The 27,386-nt window shown below is 50.3% G+C and overlaps 1 protein-coding gene across 1 annotated transcript in view; it reads left to right on the top strand.

Moving 5' to 3' along the window:
• TOX2 (TOX high mobility group box family member 2) overlaps window positions 1-27,386 on the top strand; it is a gene marked incomplete at both ends in the record, with an annotated part of 129,060 nt that overhangs the window by 86,812 nt on the left and 14,862 nt on the right. The window contains 2 exons of the mRNA XM_084296454.1: window positions 20,463-20,702; window positions 24,585-24,812. Coding sequence (XP_084152580.1) covers window positions 20,463-20,702; window positions 24,585-24,812 — 468 coding nt within the window. The remainder of the gene's footprint in view (window positions 1-20,462; window positions 20,703-24,584; window positions 24,813-27,386) is intronic.

The following is a 27,386-nucleotide window of genomic DNA, read 5'->3' as shown; positions in this document are numbered from 1 at the left end:
TCTGTGCAGGAGGAGCACGTTTTGCCCAACTCTTTATGTTGTTGTTTTCTGGCTACCATTTGGAAGAGCAGCGCTTAGAGACCCTCGCACACCACGATTTGGGGGTGTCTCTCGTAGTTCTGTTGTGGCCCTGGGTGCTATGTTCGTGCTGTGTTATTTACGATGTGGGATGTAAGCAGTGCAGGACAAAGCTGGGGGTGACCCTGCAGAATCAGATGTATTCGGAACAGAGAAAGGACATTTGGAGAGATTTAGACATAGGAGGGAAGTGGGTTACAGGGCTGTTAAGGGAGTTCGGTACTGATAGATGTGAATTAACGTGTGTTGGGGAGAAAAGTATTCACTGCTCATAAAGCTTGCAGTGTTCTGAATTAACTGCCAGAAAGCACGTGGGCTGCTCCCCCCAGCAATTTTGTTCCAGTCAGATCAAGATAAACTTCAGGATTCCCTTGCCCCAGGAAAATGATAACACCAGAGAGATTTTTTAAATGTTTATGGGGATACCAAAATCATGGGGAACTGCTGTAGCAAATGTTAAAGTGAATGTTGCTGGGAAGAAGGCTGTTACATATGATAAATCCGGAGCTAATTTCTGACTGGAATTGACTTGAACCTTGGGAGCACCAGGTCCCATCCAAGCCACATCATGTCTCATTCGGGAGATGATGGAACTGGTCCATGCCTTCTTTGGGCTACAGATGATGCTTCACACCTCACCTATGGATTTGTTTTTTAAAATGATGACCAAAGTGATGATTAATGCTGTCCTTTCCTCGCAGCAACACCAGGCAGCTCTGCTGTGCTTCCCTTTCCATCCCAAGCCGTGTTCCTCTTTACCCTGACAGGGTGGGGTTGGAGATTTGGGTGCATTCCCAAATGAAACCTTGCAGCACTGGTAACTTCTTAATACTTGAAGCTTCTTAATGCATCTCATCGGCATCATTTCTCTAAGGCAAAGGGAAGGTTTGTCCCACTGCTCCCTCCCAGTCCGTACTGGTGCCAGCCGGTAGGACAGAGCACCCTTCGCAGGTCACCCCTCTGAAGTTCAGGTTTGTGTGTGCAGAAGTGGTCTCTGGAAGAGCTGTGGTTGTGAGCACAACACAGGGCTTGGTTCTTAGAGCAAGGCATCCATCCACCATCATCAACCCTCCTGCTCCAACCAGCACAGGGGGCTTCTGCCCTGGCTGGACACGGTCCGGTGCACAGCTCCACCTTCCTCGCTAGCTGGGCTTCTTCATGGCATGTTCCCAGTTCTGTACTGGTTTTCTGTGTCTGTCCTGGGGACTCCCTGATTATTTCGGCCCGTGTGTTTTAGCAGCTGAGTACAGACAGTTGGCCATCTGGTTAGCGTTAATCCGAGGGAGGAGGCTGCCTGCTTACCTGGAGGAGAATCGCTTTCCTCTCAAGATGAGTCCTGTTAACTCCGTGCTCACGTTGAGCTGAGCTGAGGATATCTGGTTCTGGAGAGAGGGGAGAAGAGGTGAAAATGGGACCGCCAGTACACATTCCCTTCTCAGCTGTCCCCTGCAGAATCAAAGGGCTTGCTTTGATTTCCATGCCATGGCAGGCATGGTGAGATGGAAAGTACCTGCCGTGTCCCCAGGGCAATGGGGCAGGCCACCACTCAGCCCCTCTGCCAGCTGCCTTGGGCTTGGTTGGTCAAATTGGCCATATTGTCTCTTTGGGGACATCTGTTCCTTTTTAAGGTTACGTTTCCTTATGGGATTTGTTGTTACCACAGCCTGTCTCCCCTCCAACATTTTGTTTTACCTGTAAGAGAGCTGAGGGCAGGATCAGGCCTGTCCAAATGTTTCTTCATGGTCTGAAGGTCCATGAGAAATGACCAGAAATGGGCCAACCTGTGCAGCAAAGAGATGGTCTCTGGGCATTGAGCAGGCATTTATTGGAGACTGGTGGTCATCGTGGCCCTAAACCAACCACAGGGCTCTCACTGGGGTGTCTCAGGCACCAGGCAGCTGTAACTGGCGGAGCAGAGTAATTTTATTGCATCCACACCGCAGACTGAGAGGCAGAAAGATCTGTACCTCTGGGTCATCCTGTTGCCTCCATCATCCCATCAGCTCGCTGAGAGGACTGAGCTCTTGCCCCGCTCTGCCTTGTCCCCCTGGGGGTCGTTGGTTGCACACTGTGCAGCAGAGCCTCAGCCCCTCCATGACACCTGCAGCAGGAGATGCTCTGCAGCAGCTCTGAAGATTTGCCCTAAAGAGGAACACCAAGCAGTGGAGGCCCAGGCAGGAAGAAAACATTTATTTCATCCTTCCCAAATGACTAAACTGGTGGGGTAGTGGCTGTACCGGGACCTGGACAGATCACGCCAGGGAATTTGCAGGGTGGGTTACAGAGATCCCAGTCCCACACAGGGCACGGCTGCTTTGGAACTTTCTTCTTTTATAGCCCAGCATCTGCGGCTCTGCCATGCTGCTTTACAAGGCAGAAATCCAATTCCTGAAGGGACGGAAGCCAAAGTTCAGCACGGAGCATTATGCCCTGATGAGGGTGTTGTATCAATGCCAAGTGGAAGAGCAGTATCTCTGCTGATTTATAGGATGTGTGCATGTGTGGCTAAGCAGCGTGGCTCTGTAAACATTTCCTCTGCTAACCTGGTGATGATTTGTTTTGTGGTAAGGACCTGCTCTGCCAGGCTGGCTGCAGAAGGGGCTGTCCTGTGGAGTAGCACAAGGTCTAGCACGGGGGATTTTTAAAAGTAATTTTTCTCCAGCTTCTCACAGTCCCAGAGATGAGATGTGACCTAACACGACTTCTCTGCTGTGAATTTCAACAGAATTTAAAGGGAGAAAAAGCCTGGGCCTGCTAGGATCACACGGGTGTGCACTTCCAAGCCACATCCCACAAGGAATGGTTTGTGTCTCCGTGTCTGTACACGCTGCTGTTGTGCGATCATGTCCTGAGGTTTGCACAGAAAAACATCTCCTTTTGACTTTGTGTTTTGGGTTGAAAATCCAGGACTAAGTCGAGCCCCTTTTGAAAACATAGGTTTCATGATCTGTAATGGGTGACTGGGGCTGGAATTCTCCCCGGTGACAGCTCGCCTCCTCCCCTTTCTTTCCCTGTACTTTCTCAGTGAAGCAGCAAAGCCATGCACAGCACAGCGGGTTGGGTTCGGTCCGCAGCAGCTCGGCCACACCAAGTTTTTTGAGCCGCTCACCGGGAAGCACTGCACTTCTCTGCAAGTGGCAGCGCCCACGAATCTCACATTGATTTGAACTCTGGCCCATGAACGGGCAAAGGGCTTAGTTACTGCAGCCCGGATTTTGCTCTTGTGCCCTCTGGGTGATGCTGAAGCCCACCCGCTGCCCTTGGAGGTGTGTGCGTGGAAGCGGCTCCCTGCCTGGGGGGAGTCGGGAGCGGAGCCCTTGTGAGAATTTTAAATCCTATTCCACTGTATCCCCATTTTTGCAGTGTTTGTGTTGCGCAGGAGGTTGGCCATAGGATCCCAATGAATAGGTGTGAGGAAGCAGCCGGCAGTGCTTTAACACCCGGTCAATCACTTGGCACACTCGGGTGCCACGTACCCCATGAATAGCGGTAACTGGGCTTGGCTGTAGCTTACATTTAAAGTTCACCAGGGAAAAATTAGATGAATAACTACAATTATTGCTGTAGTGAGATGGTTCCTTTGTAGTACATCATCTACTGTAATTTAAAAAACATGGATCATTAAAATCAATACATATTGCAACCAGACTTCATGAGCTCAAGTCTCACTCGCACAAAGACGTGTCAGTCTTACCAAGAGCTGAGAGCCAAAGTTATGGAAAACAGCCTTAGCTCAAGGAAGGTTGGGCTTAATATTTCCTCCAGGACACCTTTTTCTAGCTCACTTCTTCCCTGTGTTGGTCACAGGATAGAAATGCAAGTATTTAACGTGAGCGTAGCAGATTTCTGCAAAATTCAGCATGGAAATAGGGCAGCCAACAGTGCCGCAAAGCACACGAGATGTGAGCAGCATCTTGTTTGTGGGGTTGTAACAAGCTTCTGTGCACAAAGCTCGGCTTTATGGCCCAAAGCCTCAGCTGGGAGCGTGGCTCAGGGGTGCTTCCAGAGGACCTGTGCCTGCCAGCTCAGGGCTGGTACAGCAACACCTGAATAGCACTCTGTGGGGAAAACTGAGGGCACCTGGCCACACTGCAAATGGACATTTAGGTGGCTTCAATGCCCAAAAGACCAAAAACATGCAGACAGAAGGAAGGAGGAGAAATCTGCTGCCGTGATGAAGATGGGGCTAGAGGGACTGAGTATAGACAGTGCTGGAGGGTCTGACAAGGGAGTTTTGAAAAGTCCTAAAGAGATAGTAGCTTACAGGGTCCTGAGGGAAAAAAAAATAAACAAATACAAAGAAATAGCAGGTTTTGCATCTGAAGCCAAGAATAAGGTTGCCAGGTTGAGTCATTTACAGAAAAACTGCTAAGCAATGAACCTGGCCATTTTGTTAAAACATTGCAAATCTGGAAGATGCCAGTGGTAATAAGCCAGCCTTGTGGAGTGAGAGACAGGGTGGGAGTCAGTCGCCCAGCCTGAATTAGTCACACGGCTTTCTGTGGTTGTGGAGAGGCTCTTCTGGAGTGTAACGCTGAAATACTGCTGTGGGATGGAGTGCATGTCTCTGTGGGGATTTGGGGAGAGCTGGACACCCAGCTTCAACGCACTAGTCCACATTTTAGGTGCCTGCATTTGCACAGATGTTGATTTTTCCAGCTATTCAGCCGAGAGGAGCAGTTGCATGTAGCAAGTGAAGGTTAATAAACTACTCAGTGTTCTGTCTGCTTGCAACATGCTGAAGAGCCATGAGCCATGAACAGTGCTGCAGCTCTGCCCTGGGGGTTGGGTTAGCCACGTAGGGGAACCTACAGGCAGGGAGCATCCTCTGGGGACACGAATGCAGCCAGCACGTGTCCTGCCCTTGGGGCAGTAAGGGATGTCGAGGAGTTCAGGGAAATACCAGGACACCCTGGCTGATGGCATTGCCAGTGTGAGAAGGTCCGGTCATGTGCAGCCGTGGAGGGGATGAGAGACAGCTTGAACTCTGCATCGATCCTGGGCCTTGAGCAAGAACCTGGAAAGAAAATGTTTGTATTGCCGATGAGGCCGGGAGCTCCCGCAGAAGCAAAGGGGGACCTGTCTCATCTGGGGTCAGGAAGAAGAAGCTGCGAGCTGAACGGAGCCAGGAGCAGTTTCCAGTCTGTGTGAATGCAAACTGCAGGGCTGGGGGAGTTGTGACAGAGCCTGCAGGAGCTTGGCCCCTCCTCAGGGACCCAAAGCCCAGGTCTGGGAGCAGAAGGGGGAGTGGGACTGAGTCAGGCACTGACATCACGGAGCGCTGCAGCTCCGAGGCTCACGTCAGAGCTGAGCCGCGTGGTTACAGGAGGCTGCCTGGCTTTTGGTATTCTGGGAGAGCTGCTGCAGGGGCAGAGAAAATTATTCATGGATCAAAAAAGAAAGGCATTAGCAGTACAAAGTGTCATGATTTCCTCTGTTCTACCGCAAGGTTGAAACAAGATGCCAGCTGCAGTACATGAGAAACAGCTTGAAGAAACACCAGCAGAAATACACTGATTATTCTTGAAAGCCCCTTGCAATTCAAGCCAGGGTATCGCTTACTAATTTGTGGGGAAGTGCAGCGGGTGCACGGCCCTCCGCTGACTCGCAGGCGGCTGATCTGCAGCAGGAGGCACCGCTACAGAAGAGCGTGACAGTCGCGTGCTCCCTGTCACTGGAAATCAAGGTTGGAAACAAACAGAGGAGCTGCCAGCGACCACGCCACGATTAAGAGATGCCAGGCCAGCTTTTTGTCTTAGAGGAACATTAAAAAAAAAAAAAAAAAAAGAGTGTAAAGTTGATAGAGGAGATTGTGGTTCATGCCGTGCACAGAGGGGAATAGAGGAGAGAATAATCTTCTCATGGGGAGTCAAATTCAGATCCCAACAAGCAAATGCTGTGCTGAATGTTGGGTCCCATGGTGAAACCATACTTTAAAAAAAGCAGCAAATACAGAAATATGTTAATGCCTGAAATCTCTTACCAGGTCTGAACAATTGTGGGTGTTAGATTTTGGCAGGGTATTGCCAGCGAAGCCGTGGGTTGTTGGCACGAGTCTGCCGTGTCTGACAGCAGAAGAAAGTCACAGCAGGTACAAAAAACTTGCAGGCGTCTGCTGGCAGTACCTGTGAATGCCTTCCAGGGGTATGAAAATGTGGCTAGCTTGTTATAGGCAGAAGCACGTATGGAAATTGCTGTCCTTGACGCTGGGTCTAAAAACCTTCAAGTGACCCTAAGCCCATTCAAATGCCTTGGTGCAGCCATAACTGTGTAATGAAGCTGTTTTGCTAAAAGTACCCCTAAGCGAACAGACCAACTTTGCTGTGAACGTGAGAATGTCCTGGCTGTTTTTTCCCTGGAAGCAAAGCTCCCTAGACCTGGCTGCAGAAGCTGCTCTCCTGTTGACCAGGGTGGCTAGTGGTGATCCCAGCAGTGCCAAGGAGGTGCCTTGCAGAGCATCCCACAGCACTCCAGAGCATTCAAATCCAAGGATTTGCCCAAGAAAATACTCTGCAGCCCCATGCAACGCTGAATTGCTGCTACTGCATCTCTGCTCCCTTGGCTCTCACGTCACCCCCCCTTGTTGGCAGGAGTGGCAGCTGGGGGGAAATGTTTTCACTTACAAACTAAGCCGACGTTATGTGGTGCCGCCGAAAAGCCGCAGATGCAGCATCCCACGATGCCACTCTTACAGCCTCTGCTCAGAGCAGGACTGTGCTTTGAAATGAAAAAGTTCAGTCTTAAAATAGAAAACCACACTGAATTATACAGCCACTTGATAATTATTTTTTGAGCGCTGCTGCTAAAAATGCCCCATCAAAAGACAAGAGTGCCATCAGGCTACCGCGCCCAGGGAGCTTACTTCCAGCTGCATTTTATTTCCTAATTTTGGCCATCTTTTGGCAATACTCAAGATGGGGGAGTAAATATTTACAGCTCTGCCTCCCCACTTCCACCTCTTGTGCAGTGGAGCATCGCGCAGGACACCCGTGGGTGCCACCTCAGGGCATGCTGCATGCTCGGAGGCAAACAGGAGGGAAAGAATATCCGCCCAGCATTAATTATCACTAAGCAAGTTTTGCCTAATTGCATTGTCTCTCTTAAGGCAACGACACAAATATTTATGAGTGGGACTTTTTAATTCTCATTGTAATCAGTGACATAAATAGGTAACACCTTCAAAAAGAGTTAATAAAAATGTGTAAACACAGGCTCGAGCACAAACTATCGAGCAGTGTGCAGTAAAACATTCCGGTGTTTATTGTATTAATTGAATATTCATGAGATGCCAATTTAAATTACAGTTCACAACTGTTGCTGTGTCTAATGAATAATTTAAACAAGTGTGGCCAAAGAGATTTCAACGCTGCATTAGCAAACTGCAAGGGATTAAGCAACAGAGAATTTATAATTAGCTTTGTATATCCTATAATAAATTCATTGGAAAGATGGTTTTAATTATCCCACATGTTAATTCAGAATTGAGTGCATTAATTTTCGATCGAACAGTAACCCTTTCTTCCCAGGTAATGTATTTCTTCTTCGTTTTCTACATGCCTGGAAATTGCAAGTGCAGAAATTGCCCGTCCTTGCACACTCTGTCTGCGGTGACACAACAGTTGCACCGCAGCCCCAGGCTGCACATTTCACACTCAGCGATGAGGATGCTCAGAGCGAGGCCAAATCCCTCCCCAGGGGTCGGGATCCCAGAGTCCTGCTCCTACCAGGTCTGTCTGCTGCTGCATGTCTTCTTCAATGCTCTTACGGCTCCTTGGGAAGTGCTGTCTGCTCTGGGAAAACACGCCTGCAAAAGTGGTACGAGTTTTTGGCAGTCATCTCCTACAAGCAGCCTTAAGTTTTTGTTTGAAAGCAAGGACGTGTGTCAATAAAACGCTGAAGTTCAAGCAGAGCTTGCGGCATTTGTTTTAGAGCAGAACAGCAGCCCGGTGGGGTTTGCTGAGTTTGGGAGAAAACTAGCAAAGTGGAATTGGAAGCAGAACGCTTTTCTCTTGGAAACTCGTAGGAAGGCTTTGTGCTGCCGCGGGGTTCCTTGCACGTGGCAGAGCTGTAGTGGAAACAGCTGAAACTCGGGAAAACCGAGTTGTTGTGGGAGACATCCTGATGACAGAGGGCTTTTCTCCTTGGCAAGCTCACCAAGTGCTTTTTCTGCAGGAGACAGGCACGTTCGCTTCCAGCGGTGCGAGGGGACCAGGCCTGTGCTGCGGCATCTGGAGGGGAAGTGAAAGGGGACAGCCACGAGCCCCGTGGAGGTGCCCAGCCTTTCAGAGGGTGAATATTTTTCATGCTCGCCCTTCCTCACATTCTGTCCTTGCTGCATGGTTCACTTGCTTTCAGAGATCCTACTGGCGATGTTCCCATTGCCTGCGGGCCCTGCCCCATCTATCAGGTCAGGGCAATGGGTCCGGAGGAGCTGCAGGGGCCAGGACTGTCCCAGGCAGCCTCCAGCCATCCCCTGGGCCTTCAGGTGCTGCTCTAGTGCCTCTGCCTGTGGGTGGCTGGAGTTATTTAAGTTGATAGATGTGTGGCATCAGTGTAATGCAGTGTGTTGTCATTGACATTTATTGATTGAACCCTGGGACTCCATTGATCAAGCTCCCTAGTGCTGGCTTGTAATCCCGGTGGAAAAAAATCAAGCCTGTAATGGGGTCATGCATTACTCGAGGTTTTCCACCAGTGGGTTATATCTTTTGGAAGGGAAGTGGTCTCGCTGGCCCAAATCCCAACCGTTTCCTGAATTAAACGAAGACTGGAGGTAGGAGTGCCTGTTACTGTGACAATCTACTTTGGGCAGAGCCAAGCCCTGTTAAATACGGCATCGTTCACATCCAGGAGTTGGAAAAGGAATCTTTTGGGTGCCTGTTATCCACCTCAAAGAGGCACAGTAGGACAGGCACACTGCTGGACCAAGCAGTCTTTTGCCCATCCTTAATGCAACACAGCTAACCCAATAAAACCTACAGCACAGCGCAGGCAGCGCAGCAGCTCAGGTTCAGGTTGGTGCAGGAGCCTAAATAAACACTCCCAAATGCTGTATAGCTTTAATTCTGCATTTATGTTGGGTTTTGCATGTCTGTAATTTGTGCTGGAATAGCATCTGTGGTTATATTAGCTACTGAAAAAATGAGAAGGGTTTGCTGTTGGCAGGAGTCGGAACAGGAGTTACCACATCTGGCTCTCGTGGCAGGAGCCGACGCTCGAGTTTCTCTTCTCTGCTACCTCCTGCAATTAGTTTTGTGCACACAGCGTCATTTGGGCTTTTTGCACCTATTTTAAAAATGTTTAGCATTTGCTCTAATTAAAGACGAGCAAATAACAGGCTGTGCCTTCTGCTAACGGTTTATGTGATGCAGCAAAGTCACCACAGAGCTTGCTGCTCGCGGAGGTTCCCGTCGGCAGAGCAGATCTGCGTTCTGCTGGCGGGGAGCTGACGGGCAGGGCATTTGCTCGCCTGCCTCACATGGCTCTGGCAGAGCTGGATTTTCAGACTCAAGTAGTTTCTCAACCAGCATTCAGCCTCAGAAGCATCCTCCTTCCCTGGGTGATGGTCTTCCTGATCACAAGTGACTCTTACGAAGCACTTATTACAAGCCAGCACAATAGTCCGAGCCGTGTTCAGCCACAGAGAGGCACGAAGTTGGGGATCAGAAAGGGGGCAGCTCACTGCGGGTGTGCTGGGGAGGTGATGTGCTTTGTGTGCAGGTGTGGTACCAGTGCTGGGGGACTTGGCTCTTCCTAATACTGCCGGCATTTCTTGTGGTACTTGGAAAGTGGGTTGTTAAACTTTCCAATCAAAAAAAAAAAAATAAAGCTTTTAAAATTAATTCACAGAGTTTAGTCCCGCAGGGATGATTTCTCTGTGTAGTCTTCCCATTCTCCTGTTGTGTTCCAAAATTACTTCTTTTTTTTTTTCTTCTTCTTCATCTTCTTCTTCCTCTTCTCTTTTAATGCTCTGTGCAATAAAACTCGGAGGCCTGTCATTACTTTTGAGTATATTGCTTTATGTGAATGCAATATCTAAAATGTCTGCGAAGAGCCAGGAGAGACATAAAGTGAAGGGAACTGCGCTGTGCAGAAAGGCCCTGATAATCCACGGGAGCCGGGAGGTGCTGTGGGAGCTGGTGGGGCCGGCACGGCCGGGGTGCTGCCGTGCTGTGGGGCTGCCTCTGGGGGTCCCAGGGGAGCGGGAGGTGCCCAGGAGTAAAGCCCAGGAGCCGCACAGCTCCTGCATTGCCCAGTGTCTTATAATAAGGTCCCTGCCCCTCAGCCAAGCTGGGGATGTGCTCAGTCCTGGTAGGGACAGGGACAGGGACACGCGACAGGACGTGATTCAGTGCAAGGCTGCTCCTGTTGTGCTTCTGGATGGTAGAAGGGCCATCTCCTGTACTCATTGTGCTCCTTTTTCCGTGTAGTTCCTTCTATGTGTCCATTTTTTATTATTATTATTTTGTTTTAGTGTTTTGTTTTGTTTTGTTTTGTTTTGGTGGTGGTGGTGGTTTTTTGACTTTGTCATCGGTTGCGTAGGGAATGTAAATGGATGCCCAATCCGTTCTTTTCTGAGAAATTGAATTCTTGCTGTCTGCCGGCCCCTCTGCCTTGCTAGTGCCGGGAGTGCCAAAGTGTTTGCAGAGGCAGAGCCCATGGAGTGGAACTTCCACCCATCTCAGCAGTTCAAAATCTTAAAAAGTAGGCTCAGCTGTAATTCAAGATCTGCAATAACTTAGAATCATAGAATCACAGAAAGATTGAGATTGGAAAAGACCTTCAGGATCATCTGGTCCAACCATCCCCCTACTACCAATGTCACCCACTTCTTCTGAGAAGTAATGTCTCCTAATTGTTTTAACTGTTGAAGAGTAGTGCTCTTTGTTCAATTCTTTAATTGTTGAAGAGTAGGGGCATGATGTTTCCATTTTTGCAACCAGGGACAACGCCCAAATGCCAGGACTTTTCAGCTCAGATGGAGGGAGGCTTGCCAGTTCCCTCAGGACCCTGGGATTCATGTCATCAGGTCCCATAGACCTGTACCTGTTTAGATTCATCAGGTGGTCTCGAACCTGCTCTCCACTTACAGTGGGTGGGACTTTGATCCCCCAGTCTTTGGGTTCAGGGAAATGAAAGGCTTGGGAAGCCCATCTACCAGTGCAGACAGAGGCAAAGAAGTTGTTGAGTACCTCAGCCTTCTCCATGTCTGTTGTTACCCATTACTCAGATATAGAAACTCACTCCTAATAGAAGAAATTAGCCACCTGTAATCACTTACACACTACTATTTTCACCCCTCAGTCTATTTTCACAAATATTAAAGGTGCATGGCAGCCCTTGGGGACTCCTCCTGTCACCCAGCACAGCAGCCCGAAGGGAGCTGGGTCCTCTCTTGTGCTGTTCCTCGAGGCTCTGTGCAGAAGAGCTGCCACCTCTCGCACAAGGGCTGTGGGATGGGAAAGAAGCACTCACGCAACCCCTGAGAATTGGCAAGAGTTGTTTATTGCCGGGACATCCTGCAGAAAAGCCTGCAGGATGTCCGTGGTGTTCGGTGGCCCCAAGCTAATGCTTGGGATGGAGCCTGAGCAAGGAGTAGGGAGCTGGGCGGGCACTCCTGCGCCGCTGGTGGTGCTCTCGGATGGAAGAGAGCAACGACATGCTGCAGCAGTCCCAGGTCTGTTCTGGTGGAGGTGGATCCACTTCCATTGCTTCCTCCACCTCTTCTGGTGTGGAGCCCAGCTCCATGGGCTCCACAGTGCTTTGCAGAACATCAAGCCAGGCTTTGCCCGGGACTGCCCAAACGGGTTGCCTTCCATTCCGAATGTTTTCAGGCCAGGGTGCCGAGCCAGGTGGTCGTCCAGTTCCGCCCGCAGGTCCCATGCCGCTGTCAGCTTGGTTGTCACAAATGGGTTTGAGGTTGCTGACGGTTTTCCAGCCATGCCTGGGTCCCACGCTCCGTTCCAGACCGTTGGCACGCCTCTGCTCCCCACGGCTCCCTGCCCGATGCTCCTGACTTTGCTCCACGCCACCGCTGTGCCTACGGGAAGGCCCGGGCCCCCTGTCGCTGGGTGTTAGAGGGGGCGGCCTGTTCCCTGCGTCCTTGCGGTACCAGTGGTACCGCTGATATCTCTCTGTGGGCTGGGCGCCAGAGGTCTCCCGAGCACTGATGTTTCTTGTGCTGCTGGCGCTCTCCCTCCGCCCACGACAAATCTCCTTCGTGTTAGCTGCGCTCCTTCTTGGTGCTCCTTCGGACGGCATGCCTGTCCTCGCACACCAAGAAGGGCCGCTTCTCGCCTTAATGCTTCTAGTCGCCTTCCTGCCGCGTACGCTGGCTGTCAGAAGAGCTAGTCGCTGAGCGAGTGGCGGGCCAGTGGCAGGCGGCCTGTTTTATAGGGCCCACGGGGCAGTGGTGGCCACTGTGACCTCAGCAAGGCTCTGTGATGGAGTGGCCCACGCGTGGCCAAAGGCGGCTGGGTTGGGAGCGGCCTGGAAGATGCCCTCACATGGAAGGAGGGAGGAGGGTTGGGGGGCTGAGGGCCATTTGCATGACACGAGGTCTCTGCTTCTTGGGAATCTGTTTGTGCATCTCAAATCCTGTGGGACAGCTTTGCAGGGCAAGTGATAGTCCCCATCAGCACTGAAGTGCATGGCTGAGGAGCAGGTCTGCAGTCAGAGGTGACCTGCAAGGCACGGCCAGGGACCCCCTGCAGCAATAGGTGACCCTGGGAAGCACACAGCAAGCCCCACCATCGAGACATTTATTTTTTTCTGTTTTAACTATGGATTCTGAATACACCTTCCTGCCTGTATCCCTGGGATTAAAAACAAAAATTAAAGAAAAATTTGAGGTCAGGTTGATGGTTGGATGTGATCATCTTGAAGGTCTTTTCTTAAATGATACTGTGGAAATCAGATGGATGAACAGGTCTCACGCTGGAGAGATTTTCACCTTGCCTCCCATGGGAAAAGCTTTGTCTCACCCCTACAATGCAATAAAAGCACTGCCTGGGATGGTTTGTCTGCTTCTCCAGCCATCCTGAGCACAGGGACATTTGGAGCAATGGGACCTGAGGGCTACAGCTTGTCCCCAAACCCTGCCCTTCATGCACGCTGCACAAGGTGGGGTGTGCAGGGCACTGGGCACCGTGCTTTGAACCTGTGCTTTGCAGCTCCGTGCTGGAAGACACCGCAGACTTCCATACCTGCCAGAGGCAGTCTTGGAGCTCCCCCTCCACAAACACCTTCCAGCAGCAGCCCCAAAAGCCCTGGAGCCCTCCTGCACCCTCAGCATAAGGGCAGGAGGTGGTACCCGATGGGATCTGGCTGTCCCTCTGCTGGCATCCCCAGCAGCATGGTCCATACCAATGCCACCACTACACCTCGTGTCCCCAGGTGGGTGGGCATGGAGCAGCTCCTCCCGTATAATTCCCCCCGCAGAGGGTCTCAGCCCTCCAGGCCTCGCCCTGCAGGGATTTCTCATCCACCCCCTTTGCTGCTTCTCGCTGGCTCTTGCCAGCACACACAAAGGGATGTGACCAGTTATTAAGCTTTATACCCTCGTGGGGTAGCAGGGGGCTCGGGACCTGGTGCTCCTCAATATTTTCCTGTTACATGGAAGTTCTAGCCCCTGCTTTGGGGAAGTGGTGGTGTCATGCCTGGGTAAGTGGCAATTGCCTTCATCTGCAAGTGGTTACAAAAAACACTAAATAATGTATTCAGAAAACATGCTGGAAATGAATGGAATAGATGATTTGCAAAAGTTTACTGAATTATCAGGCTTGTTCTTTAACCATAAAATAAGGTACTTTAAAAAAAGGAGCACGAGGGGAGCTGTGGGGCCGCCAAGGATCAGCTGCAGGAGTTGTCACCTTCAGGACTGGGATTCGGGATGTGCCGAAACCTTGCAATACTTTGGTCTTAAGCAGCAATGTGCCAGCTGTGGTGTGGGTGTGTGGTGGTGCTGGGATGCAGCACAGTGGTGCAGCTAGCTCGAGTTTGTCTTCCAGAACCCAGAGGCACCTTTCAAACCATACATTTGTGCTGGCACCTGGACTGGCACCTGGCTTGCACAGTCCGGGGGTGGCAGCTGGACCCCTTGTGGGCTCCTCTGCTGCACAAGCCCACGATCCTACTCTTGTTGGCAAATGACCATGCTGGACAATTGTGTCCCATGAAAACAACAGAATTCAGTTCGTGCCTTTTGGCCGTGCCCTTCCAGCACGGGGAGTGATGGGAATATTAATGAGGGATATTTCCCGTTGGCCGAGCAGTCTCCATCCTGTTTTGCACCGTTGTTCTCACCCAGAAGTTACAGTAATCTTCATAACGAGGTGTTAATTGTGTTCGGAGGACTCTTTCTCCCCATAATAGCAGGATATGGTGCCACTGGGTCACAGACTGTCACAGCGCTGGGGGCGGATTGCCAGGCAGGTGCCTTCCAAGCCCAGTCCTTCATCCTGCCTTTCCCACCTGCCAGGGAGCTCCTCTTTGGGGACAAACAGGCAGTTCCCTCTCACTTGAAGGGATAACTGGGCTAATGTCTGAGATGCTGAATGTACAGCCCGAATTTCCAGGCCACATTCAGGCACAGTGCTTGCAGGAGCGTGGAGGCATTGTCCAGGCTGCTGGTGAAGACCATGGAGATAGGAGGCTTCTCTCTCTCTTCCTCCTAGGTAGTGGCACAAAGCTGCTGTTAATGTGCCAGAAAGGTTTTTGTGTGGTTTGGTGTTATTACTATTAAGCTACACAGTATGCTGGTCACTGTTGCTTTGATTAAGGAGGGGAACTGCATTGGTGCTGAGTCCCCACCAGCTCGTGCAGAGGTGCTGGAGGCTTGAAGAGACATGGAGCAATTGATGCAGCACTAGAAGCAAACCTAGTGGATTTGTTATCCTCTAACAAATCTGGAGGACACAGACAGATGCCACTGAACCAAGAGAAGCCCTGGGAGCCTGCTCTGGGGTCAGCTGCGTAGCTTTGTGGTGGAGCTTTACGCTCCCAAGCACTAGGTTTGAAGCTGCCAGTATCAATTAGAAAGGTCGGGGGTTCAAATTAGGTAGCATTTAAAGCAGGCCATAAAATGCCCTTTTCTCAAATATATCTGTTCAAATCCTCTTTAAGTTAGCACATTGAGCTAGTTTGTCTGGCTTGAAATAACTGAGTGAGGAGCTCTCGGTACCACTGATGCTGATATTCAGTAATTCCTGGAATATTGGGGAGGCTCTGGAGGACGAGAAGAGAGCTAATGTGCAAATATTTAAAAAGGGAAACAGAACAGCCCAGGTAATTACAGCCCTGTCAGCCTGCCATCAATCCTCAGCAAAATAATGGAGTGGCAGATCCAGGCCTCAATTAATAAAGAATTAAGGGAAGGTAATATAATTAATGCCAATCAACATGGGTTGATGGAAAACAAATCTTGTCAAACTAACTTGATATCTTTTTTGATGAGATTACAGGTTTGGGTGCTAAAGGTAACAATGTTATCATAATATATTTAGGCATCCACAAGGCATTTGACTTGGAAGCACAAAGTGTATTGAGAAAGTTAAACAATGCAAAAAAATCAACGTTGTATGCATGTGGTAGATCAGCTTGTCACTGCTCCTTCCCGGAGTTTGTTATATATTTGCCACTGAAACCATTAAGTTATCACCAGTGATAACTTTGTAGATGGTGCAGCAAGTAGGCAAGAAATGACAGAGGTGCAGAGCTTTTTGCACAGCCTGATAAACTAACCACAAGTATCAACATGCATCTGGGGAGCCAGCACTGTCCCACCTGCAGGAGGGAAAAAGTGTTTGGAGATGAAGACCCTTCTCCTTGGAGATGGCTCTGGGAGGGTGGGGAGCACCCCTGCTCTGAGGTGGGTGCTGGCTGCTGGGCAGGTGACCTGAAGAACTGTGAAATTGGGAGCTGTGCGTTCAAACGTGCCCTAGAGCAAGTCTGAGCCACAAACATATGGTTTTTACATCGTGAATGTGGATTCGCTCTTTGTTGCCCGGCTCTGAAGTCAGAGATGCTCCTTACAAACCTGTAACTGTAAAACCTCTTCCTGGGTTTGATGAAGAAAAACTGCAATTCTGATACAGTTCCCAGAAACGTCCTTGTGCCCAAACCCCCAAAGCAGGCACCGGGTGCACAGGGGATGCTCGGCCCCAGCATCCCAGGGGGAGGCGCAGCCACAGCCAGGACCCTCCCTGTGTGCAGAAAGGCTCTGCCATGGGATGGGTGCCCCCCAGCCCCTACAAAATGAACTGCTTCCTTTTTAAATCCTCTGCTACCGTTGCCCTCATGTTCATAATAGGATGATCAGTGGAACCAAAGATGTGGCTGTTACTTTAAAGGATAAATTAGTTTGACTCTTAACTCAATAATTAAAACTGTTATGGCTATGAGCCTGCAGGGATAATGTACTATTATTATAGTCATTTGTTTCAATTAAATGCTTACTGATTTTACAATAGCAGCTGGGCACCTGTGTGAGATAGCTATTACTCTGAACAAGACATCTCAAATTCCAGCAGAAATTTGTCACCGCACTAAAGCATTTTACATAGACCATGAAAGTTTATTAGGAGCAGTTACAAATCGGGAAGAGGAGGGGTGGTAATTGGGGATATATTTTCTTATCAGCTTCCCTCTCTCCCTCTCTCTCTCTTTTTTAAGTAAATCATCTTTAAGCATTTCAGCTATGGTGATGCGTTTACATTTAAACTTCAATACAGGAAAAAGCCTGCTGGGAAAACTTGGCTTCAAAGCTGTTCAGCAGCTGATTTCTCTCCCTGGTTGCTTGTGATTGTAATGGCTTGTTCTCAGGAGCAAACCCAAGGGTTCCCAAACCACAACCTTGAATCTCGTCATAATGGTGCTTCGGTGTCCGCGCTGCAGAAGGGTGGCTGGCCCTTCTCCATGGAGCACAGCGCCCGTGACATTTGTCAACCCGTTCTTCTCTCCTTAGGATTAGCCAAAGCCTTTGTAGGACTTATATGCATATTCATTTAAAAAAAAAAAAAATATTGTGGGAAAAAAAAAAAAAAAAGAAGCTGTCTTTGAGTTAGCGCAGCCTTTGGGAATCTGCTAAGTAAGATGCACTTAATTACTTCAGCTCTGACTACAACACATTTCTCTCCTGTCTCCTCCGAGATGTAAAGCAGCTACTCAGTGGAGGCTGCAAATACTCCCCAGGCCTGTGTCAGTGTCACACAGTGACCTTGCTGCACCAAGTGGTGCACGGCACGGGCAGGATCGGACCCAGCTCTGAGCCCACCCCTCCTGGTGGCAGAGTTAATCGTAGTTGTATATAATTAACACGTGCTCATGGCGGGTACTGCTGGGGTGCTCGGCTTTGCCATGGTCACAATTTCACTTGTCACTTGCTGACCTAACAAGGCCACGTGCTGCAGGGGAGCAGCTCGGAGCCCTGCCCTAGGTGTCTCCTTCCTTGGGGCTGTCTGGGCGTTGTCCATAACTTTGGGTGCACACTGACACCCCTACAGCAGCTCAATAGCTGTAGGGTCTCAGAGCAGGACTAACCCTTTCCCCAGCTTGAGCGAGGGCTGTCACCTCCAAAAAGCCCCCAGAAGAAGTGCTGGGGCGGCTCACCTTCATTCCCACCCTAAACCTGTTAAATTTGGGGAAAACAAATGGCTTTTCCATCGTGCGCCCTCTTCTGTCCTGAGAGCATCGGTGCTGCAGTGAACGGGGGCCAGGAGCTGTGGGCAGGGGCTCTGGGCAGGGGGCAGCTGGCGTCTTGCTTCAAAAACTACTTTTTTAATTGAAAAATGGGAAATTGAGAGAAGTTTAGTGAGTGGGAAATGGCAGGGCCAGATCCTGCGCTTCCCTGGACAGACCTGCTGGCCGGAGAGCCTGGAGGTGGGGGAGAGGGAGGACTGGGGGCAAAACCAGCAAATTTTGTAAGTTTATATTTATAGCAAAGGTTATAAGTAAAAAATGTCTCTTTTTAATGATGTACAGATACAGGCAACTGTATGAGAGGAGGCTTTGGGGTGTCCCAGGAAAAATGCTACTGTGGTTGGGTTGCTGTCAGCAAGAGGCTTCTTCATGGATGCTGTGGGCCAGGGCTCAGGTTTCCTTTTTTTCCTATGAATTTTCATAAGCATTTACAGCACGTGTCCCATATCCATAATTGCACTCCCGGACTTGTTCTGCTCTATTGCATAAATAACATGCACTGTAAAGAAAAAGTGTATGATTACATATTTAATGGATAAATGGAGCCGTTGTGGTCTATTGGCCACATAATAAAAGTTTCAGAAAAATTGTCTTAATACAGTATTTACCCAAGAGACTGCCATGGCTGCAAATATGAATATGCTATTTTATTATTTTTTTTTTATTTTTTAAGCCATGTTTCATAGCCTTCCCTGTTTCTAAAATGCCCGTCTTCTAAACTTTTCCTTCATTTGAATTTAAAATACGAACAATCAATTATTCTTTTCCTTAGCAGCAAGCAGATCTCCTTGGACATGAGAGGTCTGGATTAAACAAGCAAAATCTGAGACAAACATACCTTTACCTCCACCAGAATTTGGGAAGGTGCCTGCTGCTCGAGGGCGAGTGGGTGCCAACCCTCCTTGCCACCTTGCAGGCTCCTCATCACCACCTGTCCCACCCTGGCCATTCCCACAGCATTTGTGAATTCAGTTTTCAATGCAGGAATCCCCTCTCCCCTGCACCCCACACTGCCAGAGCCCTCTGTCCATCCCCACCTTGCTTTGCAGGCAGCAGCATACATGCCCGTGATGTCTTTTTGGCCAGGGTTTCCTACGTGTTGCATGTTGCAAGGAAAGGCCAAAGCTTTGCAGCCAGGCAGCTTTTAATGGTGCTTAAAACTTCCCACGGATCGGGAACCCACGAGTTTCCTTGGCTGCACAGTGGGGCAAAGCCAGCCCTGCTGCTTTTGCACACACGCATTTTCCTGCTAGCATGAGGATGGCAGTGCAACGTGGCCCCCGAGCCAACCTCGGCCAAACTCCTGCTGCTGTTTAAATACAAGGTGTGCTTTTCTTCCTGCAAGTTAAATCCCCGTGCCTTGTAATTAATGCAGCAAAAGGGCAGAGCTAGGAGAGGCTGTTCCCCTAACACGCACTCCTCTACCGACAGAGAATCCGAAAGGCAGAGCGGAGCACGCTGCCTGGTGTTGTGCAAAGCTCTTGATTCCTGACCTGCAGCACTAAATCTGGTTTTGCGTTGGGATTTATTTCCTCTGAAACCTGCCGAGCCCTCGCAGGTCTTCCCTGGGTTTCTTTCTGTATGTGCTGCTAATGGAGTTGGCAAGCCTCCCCTGTTAATGAGAGATTGCACCTCAGCGGGCTTATCGGAAATGAAGGTTGTTAATAAATAAAGCCTGGGTCTTTAAGCTTGTGTTAACATTAATCAGATTAATATAAAAGGGGAAAAAACACTGTTTCAGCGGGCTTTGCCTTCCCTCCTGCTGCCTCCCTGTGCAGCTGGATTTGGCCGTGCAGCGGAAGGCAGCTCGGAGCCCAGGGCTGGGGGCTCTCCACCGGGGTCAGAGGGATGGGTCTGGGCTCAGCACACAGGGGCAGCCCCAAACCTTCCATAGTACAGCAGGAGCAATCCCCATCCCAGCTGATCTGCCCTCCTTGGCACTTGCAAGGCTTTTTTCTGTTCCCACCTGACCCAACCACTTAAACTCTGGTTTGTCCCGTGGCACTTTGGTTTATGCCCCACGAGATATTATTACTTTGTCCAACTTAGCACTCAGCGCCTCTGATTCACTATGTGTGTGTTCCGTTTTCCTCCTGAATCGTTCAAGGCTGAGCAGCCTTCTGCTGGCAGACGGTGCCCTGGCCCCATGTCCCTGCAGCTGTGTGCCATCAGCCACCACAGGCCCCTTTGACATCCCATCATTTCTGCGTTACGGGAACAGCCAAGTGAGAATTAGGGATAAATGGGCATTTCAGGGCAGCTCTGCCATGTTCCCTCCTCTCTCTTCTCCCCCCACATGCACACACCTGCATTGCCTCTCCTCGTCTCATCTCAAAACCGTAGCGGGCAGCCAGGAGGTCTCTGCCCTTCTCTGGTTGTTCTGTGCTACATTCCCTCTGAGTGGGATCAGGACCGACAGCAGTATTTAAAATTGGGAGAGCAGGTGGTGACCGCCAGCAGAGCTTGTCACTACACCCCGGCTCAGTCTCCAAAACTCCCAGGACGTGGTGACACTCTCACGTCTGCCTTTGATTTGGCCCCAGATTGCTCCTTTCTGAACTCTTCTTTCTGCCCTCTGGTAGGTGCCACCGGTCCCTGAGGCAGTGTAAGGGTATAACAACTAAACGGCAGTGTAACCGATCAGTCAATACGTCTTTTAATTACAACGTGATATTCTCCTACCTCAGATCCAGGAGATGGTCCACTCGGACGCCACGTCCTACGAGTCCAACCGACAAGTGCCCCTGCTCAACCGCCCCGGGATGCTGGCGGGGCCCATGAGCGCGCTCAGCCAGTCGCAGCTGATCTCTCAGATGGGGATGCGCAGCGGTGTCGCCCACGGCTCCCCATCGCCCCCGGGAAGCAAGTCTGCTACACCATCTCCCTCCAGTTCTACTCAGGAAGAGGAGACAGAGTCACATTATAAGGTACGTGCCGTCACACCTCTTCTAACAGGCGGGAGGAGGATGGCAGATGATGTTTTCCAGTGAGGGATAAATCACACTAAATAAGAGCAATAATCTGTCCTTTTTGTATATATAGCTTTTGTGTGTATAGCCTCTCTTGGAAAACCTTGGGAAAGACTGTCCCAAGGATGGGAAAATTGTTTCTGGACTAGGGTGAGGTGCAGGAGGTTGGTGCTCGTGCCTGGGGGGTGCATGCAGCAGCATCGGCAGGGGAGCTGGGCTTTCCTCTGCGAGGCTGGCCAGGTGCATCGAGCTGCTGCGTGCTCAGTGAGGGTTTTACAAGCAAGGCAAGGTCAGTGCTAGGGCTCTGCAAATTTATTGGCACAAAACTAGGTTTCTGGGGACAGGTAGAGGAGATTAAAACAAGGAACAAAAGTGAGGTAGGATTTCACTGGGCTCACTGGACGTGGCCTGCTATGGATTGAAACAGAAATCATAAGTAACAGAGGAAAAGTCTCCTGCCTTTTAGTTCACCCAGGTGGAGTCTTAGTTATTTAGCAATGTCTTAGGGGCACAGAGTCCCCCAACAAAACTGCTGCTGAGCATAGCATGAGGAAGCCCAAGGCTTTCCCAGGGCTGCTGGGACACCTCGGTTATTGCCCATCTTTCTCAAAATACCCCTGCAAAGCAAACTCTTCCTGCTCTCTCCTGTAAGCCTTCCATCTGTTATCTGTTGGGGACAAATTGCAGCAATTGCAGGGGTGATGCCTCTGCATGCCTACAGGTCAACCTGGGGCTCCCTGGGGGACTTCAATCAGAGCCTCTCAGGGAAAAGCTTTTCCTGGACGGTGCTGATCCAAGGATGACACCATCAGCACTGACACTGTAACCTCATCCCCTAAAAATACCTGGTAGGATTTGAATGTATAACCAGAGCCACAAACAGTGCAGAGACTGGAAAACCAGGAAAATGCTAAGAATGAGCAAAAAGAGAAAATGCTTTTCCATGGAAATCCAGGCAAAGTTATTCTCACCATTCATACAGTTTTTCATCCATTGGCAGCTTTCCCTTCAGGGCATTTCACAGCAGAGTGAAATGTGGATGCCAAAACTGAGGTTTGGTGGACTAAAACTGTACCAAGACTTGATACAGATGGTTGGAAACAGGCGGGGGTTTCCTGAACCCTCTGACTGCACATCTGGAGGGTGCTGTGGGATGTGTTGTGCCACTGGACACCATGGCCTGCCATCTCCCAGAGCCTATATCACACAGTTCCAGGCGCTTATCGCAGAGATGAAATCTTTCCTGCCAGTGGAAAATGAGTTTTCATCTTAGTTACACACCAGGTTCTCTCCCTGCCTCTTCCAGCATCCCTCAGCTCTCCCCTCGGCAGCTGGGTGCTGCAGGAGGCACTGGCAAGGACGTGGCTTTGGAGGTCAGACCTCATGTTCCCTCTGAGCCACTGATGCACGTTGGGTAGGAGGAGTATGGAAATGTCCAAATGATGACAGCATGCAGCGATTTGATTTGTTTTTTTTTTTATATGATCTTAAATGCTTGCCCCCTCATTTTTCCGCCCTGTGAAATGCCCAGCAAGATAAGTGAAAAAAGAGGGATGTGTTTGATGGAGGAAGGAGACCAGAAATGTAAAGACAGCAGCAGAACCGCTGTGTGCCCTGCAGGTTTCTGTTTGCCTTCTCTATATACACAGCTGTTGGAAACATTCAGAGGGACCCATTGGTCGTTGTTTGTATGGCCATTAGTGGTCCTTGTACAGCAAGTCATCAAAGCAATGTCTGATGAACAGAAATCAATCTTGTGGACAACAAAGCCACACATTAACGAAATGAGTCTGATGCCAGAGGGTGGTTCAGGTCCAGCAGGTCCTCAGAGTCAGGGAGCCTGTGATTTTAGGAGGTGATCTTGGAGGTCTTTTCCAACCCTAATGATGCTGCGTTCTGTGATTCCATCCTGCTGCATGAGCCTTCATGGTCGGTCTGAGTGCGGCTCACCCCATAGGGGACGCAGTCGCTCCGGGACACGAATACAGCTCAGGGCCCTCAGGCACATTCTGCAGGGGCTGTGGTCTCACCCCGTGCTGCATCACACCTGGGGAGCTCCAGGAAAACCAAGCAGGGCCCTGCCCAGCTCTGCAAACTCCAAGCCAGCCTAGGCACAAGATGTGCCAGCTCCGTGCACCCTTGCAGGCATCATCCTTCGGTTTTCCACGAATGCCGTTTGCTCTTTGGCGCTGCCGGAGCAGGGCTGGTTGGAAAACCATCGTCGAGGCTGTCGTATCGTGACTGTTGCTGGCTCCTTTGCCTGGCCACCGACTGTGAGCAGAACAGGTCCCCCCACGGCGCCTGAGTGAATCGAGCGGGATCGCAGTTAGTTAAAATACCATCTCACTCGCTAATGGACTGAAGCCCTGTTATGAATTTTTTTCCTCCTAATAAGGTGGCCTTTCACCTCCAGGCCTCCCATTCAAGCCCAATTGGACAATTTTAAATTAAATGCAATTTTTTTGGTCTCTCTGCTCATTCACTAATGGTCACTGTCTCTTTGATAAATGTCACTGCGCTGATACTGAACTTAATGACCAGTCAAGAGCTGCTGCGTGGAGAACACGAGCGCGGCTGCCCTTTCCTCCCCGTGCTGGCCCGTGCCAGCTGAAACGAAGCCTCTTAAATCCAAGCACTCCAGTGCTTGCAATCAAATCAGCAAATCCATCAGGAGCAAAGCCCTTCTGCTCCCAACACTCACTGGGAGGTGCAGTTTTCACAGTATCTTGGTGTTCAGGTGTCAATTGTTTGTGTGGGTTTTTTTTTAATGTTTTTAAACCCCTGAGTGATAGACCGGGCAACTTCCTAAGTGGTAGAATTGCCCCGTGTGGCTGGTAGAGCTGAAGCTCCTTCAGTCGGTGCTGAGCGTGGTGGGGATTGCAGGCAGGGGTGCTAGCACGTCACGGGCACCCGCCAAGCAGAGATTGAGACCGCAGCCACCAGCTGGCAGCTGATGGTTTTATCCTCTGCTGTGTTCCACCTCTGGTGTATTCAGGTTTTTCTCTCCACTCCAAAACAAGGACAGTAACGCTTCCCTGGGGTCTGAGCTTTCGCTGAGCACAGTTAATGCCTCGAGACCTTTGTCAAGCGGCCAAGCACTGCCCAGGGCTCTCCTCCTTTGCACTCCAAGGCTTCTGCAGCCCCGTGTATGCAGCAGGCTGCCCAGGGCATCTCGGCAGAGACTGAGCAGTAGGACCTGATTCCTGTGCTGCCTTCTCTGGTGACATCCCTGTTTGCACCTTGGTGTTTTACTCCCAGCACTGTGTCCTGCTCCCCTCAGTCCCAGCTGGTGCCGAGCGCAGGCTGCAACCAGGCAGGCTGTAATGAGGGGCACCTGATGGATGAGTTCAAAATAGCATCACTGTTGTAGCTTTTTCATGGATAGGAATACTTCAGCATTAGCAGGGTGAAACAAATTGGGGGTGGGGGGGAGAATATGTATGGTGCTGGTGCTGCTGGGTGGGTGCTTGCACCCTTCCTGCCTCAAGCCAAGTCACTGGCGAGGAAAGTCAGAAGCAGCTTGCAAAGGGGGATTATTGGGCAGGGTGGAAACTGAGTCTGGGGAAGTTCAGGATTAAAGGGATCACTGTGAAGCAGTGTGTTCAGAGAGGTCCTGCAAGAGGATGGAAGGAGGGATCTTGCAATGCCAGGGAGAGAGGTGGCTGAGGCTAAGCATTGGGAAAGCCCCAGCATCAGAGGGAGGCTCCCTGGGGGCAGAAGAGGCCCCCAGAGCATCCTCACCATGCTGGGAGCCCTCCTCTGCCCCTGCCCTGCCTCATCCCCATCACCTGCGTCAGACAGCGCTCAGCTGCCCGCTAAGGGACTGTCTTGGTTTTGCAGGTCACTGGAGAGAAAAGACCATCGACAGACCTGGGCAAAAAGCCCAAAAGCCAAAAGAAGAAGAAAAAGAAGGATCCCAATGAGCCCCAGAAGCCTGTGTCAGCTTACGCCCTGTTTTTCAGAGACACGCAAGCCGCTATCAAAGGGCAAAACCCCAATGCTACCTTCGGAGACGTATCGAAAATTGTTGCATCAATGTGGGACAGTTTGGGAGAAGAACAAAAACAAGTGAGTTATCTTTTGAGTGTTTTTCTTTCAGCTGTTAATGGGGTTTTCCATGATAGAGGGTCAGCATCACCCCAGGCCCATTCAAAGCATAGCCAGGGGCTCTGGTAGGATGCTTCATCTCTGTTCCTCTTGTAGGAAAATCCCTGTTGTTACATGGGGAAGCACAAATCTTTCTGACAACAAGTTGTTCTCTGTAAGAACAACCTTAGTAAAAACCTCCGTGGTGTTGCTCTGCCATGAGCTTCTTCTAGCCTTGGATGGGAGATGGTTTTTGTATTTGCCTATTTGCTTAAAAGGAATGACTGCAAAGTGCTGAAAAACTGTTAAGTCTGTACACCACTGGCCTGAAATAGAATGTTTAGGCTTCAGAAGCTCAGAGAGCAGACCTTGAAGGGGCCTTACAGAGGAAACTCCTGCCCAAGGGCTGTCAGCCGTGTTCAGGCTGCTCGCAAGGAGGCGCCCGGGCCCTGGTGTAAGCGCTTTGTGGATGCCGAGTCGGTTACTAAAGCCTGTAATTGCTCCATGCCTGTTGAGAAAACCCCAGGGAACGCTTTCCATAGCATGTACGGCTTTTTATCAGGCAGAGTGAGGGCTGACACCATGTGCAATACATCTCTGAGCCCAAACACGCCTCAGCTGACAATCCTCCAGCACCAAGCCCTTAGAGCCTGGCTCCGTCCCCCACTGGGTGTCCACGGCCAGGACTTGGAGCAGCTGCATTTGGGGTGGGAGCAACAGGGAAGGAAAAATCGTTTAAATGGACGTCGTGCTGCTAGGACATAGCCTTCAAAAAGCTTCAGGCTTTGGTACAAGGATGGGTTCAGGAGCATGGAGAAGCTGCCCCAGCTTCTCCGTCTCCTCTTTCTCCTGCCCTCCTCCCTTCCAGCATCCCACTCTGCCTCTCCCTCACTCCATCTGGCTAGAGACATCTCTGTAGATCAGGCGCTGAGCTCGACTGCAAGCGTGGTTTATCTAATGGAAGTGCTGGGGCAACCCTGACTCAGCACAGTGCAAATGTTCGGCTCTTAATTAACAGCGGGGATTAAACCAGTCCGTTTATCTTCCCCGCTAACTCTCCCTTCTTCTGCTTTATGAGATAGCGGCAGCTTCACTGTCTCTTTACACGCGCTTTCTAAGTGGCTCCATTTCTCCCTCTGTAATTGATTTAATTAAGTCATTTGTTCCTTGTCTGGATGCTTAAATATTAACTTCCTGCCTTTGTCTCCAGCTGTGCACTTCCCTCCCAGCCCCGCTGCCTCCCTGGCCGGGGGGATGCTCTGTGGCTTTGCCTCGTGGGACGGGGCACGTTCACGCCTCCAGCCTCTGCCTGGAGAAGTTTCCTTAGTCCCTGCTGGTTTTCTCATGCCAGCAGCCCCCGTCAAGTTTGTTTAGATTCGTAAGGCAACACAATGGAAAGATGAAAAGCAAAAAAGGAAGTAAATAAAAAAACTAGCAAAATGTCTTGAAAAGATAAAAAAAAGGATGTCCAGCGTGTCCTTTCTCCCAAGGACAGCGGGGCGTGATGCACACACCCATGGTGAAGGCACGCAGCCTGTGCCAAGCACTCCCTCGGCACCTCTGGGTAGGGGATGGTGACCGAGCAGGACAGCTCGGCAGTGACGGCATCACTGCCCAAAATCAGCCCGGGACCTTGCAGAATATTTTCATCTCCTCACTGCAGAAAGCAGTACAAAACACAAGCCGGGGAAAAGCCAACACAGCGAGGGCAGAGCAGACAAGAGGGGCCAAACCTGTGTGTCCTCACTCAGGTCTGACCAAGGTTTCAGTTAAAGAAAGCTTCCCCTCACCCTGCTGTGAGAAAAGAGGGTGAATTTGAGGCTGGAGGAGGAAATCTGGGGCTGGACTGTCATCCTGGGCTTGGATCCCTTCCACCCCAAAATTCAGGGAGATGTTGGGGCTGAAGATGTGCACCACATCTCTGGGCAGCCATCATGCAGACCCCAGCCCCACCGTGCAGCTCATCAGCAATTGCTTTCACCGCTGCAGTTTCTGCTTCAGATGAGGTTTATGAACCTCATTTTCCACTTCCCAGTGAGCACGGCATTTCCTGATCGGGGGACAGCAGGCAGCGCAGGGAGGGGGCACAATAAACCTAATTTCCACCATTTCTGCAAAGGGAACTGGGATGCCACCCGTGTGCCAGAGAGCTCAGGCCGGCATGCAGAGGGTTAATTCCCTGCCGTTTGGGCTGCTAATGATTATATGCACTGTAATATCAAAGCTGTAGCTATTTATTTGCCATTGAGCAGGTGCTGCTGCTCCCACAAAGCAAATTTGCTTTCTCCTCCTGATGAAACAAGCAAAATAAAGGTTGCTCACGTCCCATTTCAGATATGTTTTTTTTTTTTCTCTGTGCACGAGCTGAAAGACAAACACTGAACGGGAACCAGAATGCATATTATGCAAGAAACCATATAATCTAGGAGCATCTTTGATTTGGCTGCTGCTGTCACAGACATGTATTTCACAGAGGGGCTTTTTTTTTCCTTCTCTTTTCTGTCGTTCTTACTGGTTTATCATTTGTGCCTTTGTCATTTTGTTCCTTCTTCTTCT

The sequence above is a fragment of the Netta rufina genome (genome assembly GCF_964035555.1).
Source record: "Netta rufina genome assembly, chromosome: 16".
Taxonomy (NCBI): Eukaryota; Metazoa; Chordata; class Aves; order Anseriformes; family Anatidae; genus Netta; species Netta rufina.
This window is presented reverse-complemented; position numbering and strand designations above follow the sequence as displayed.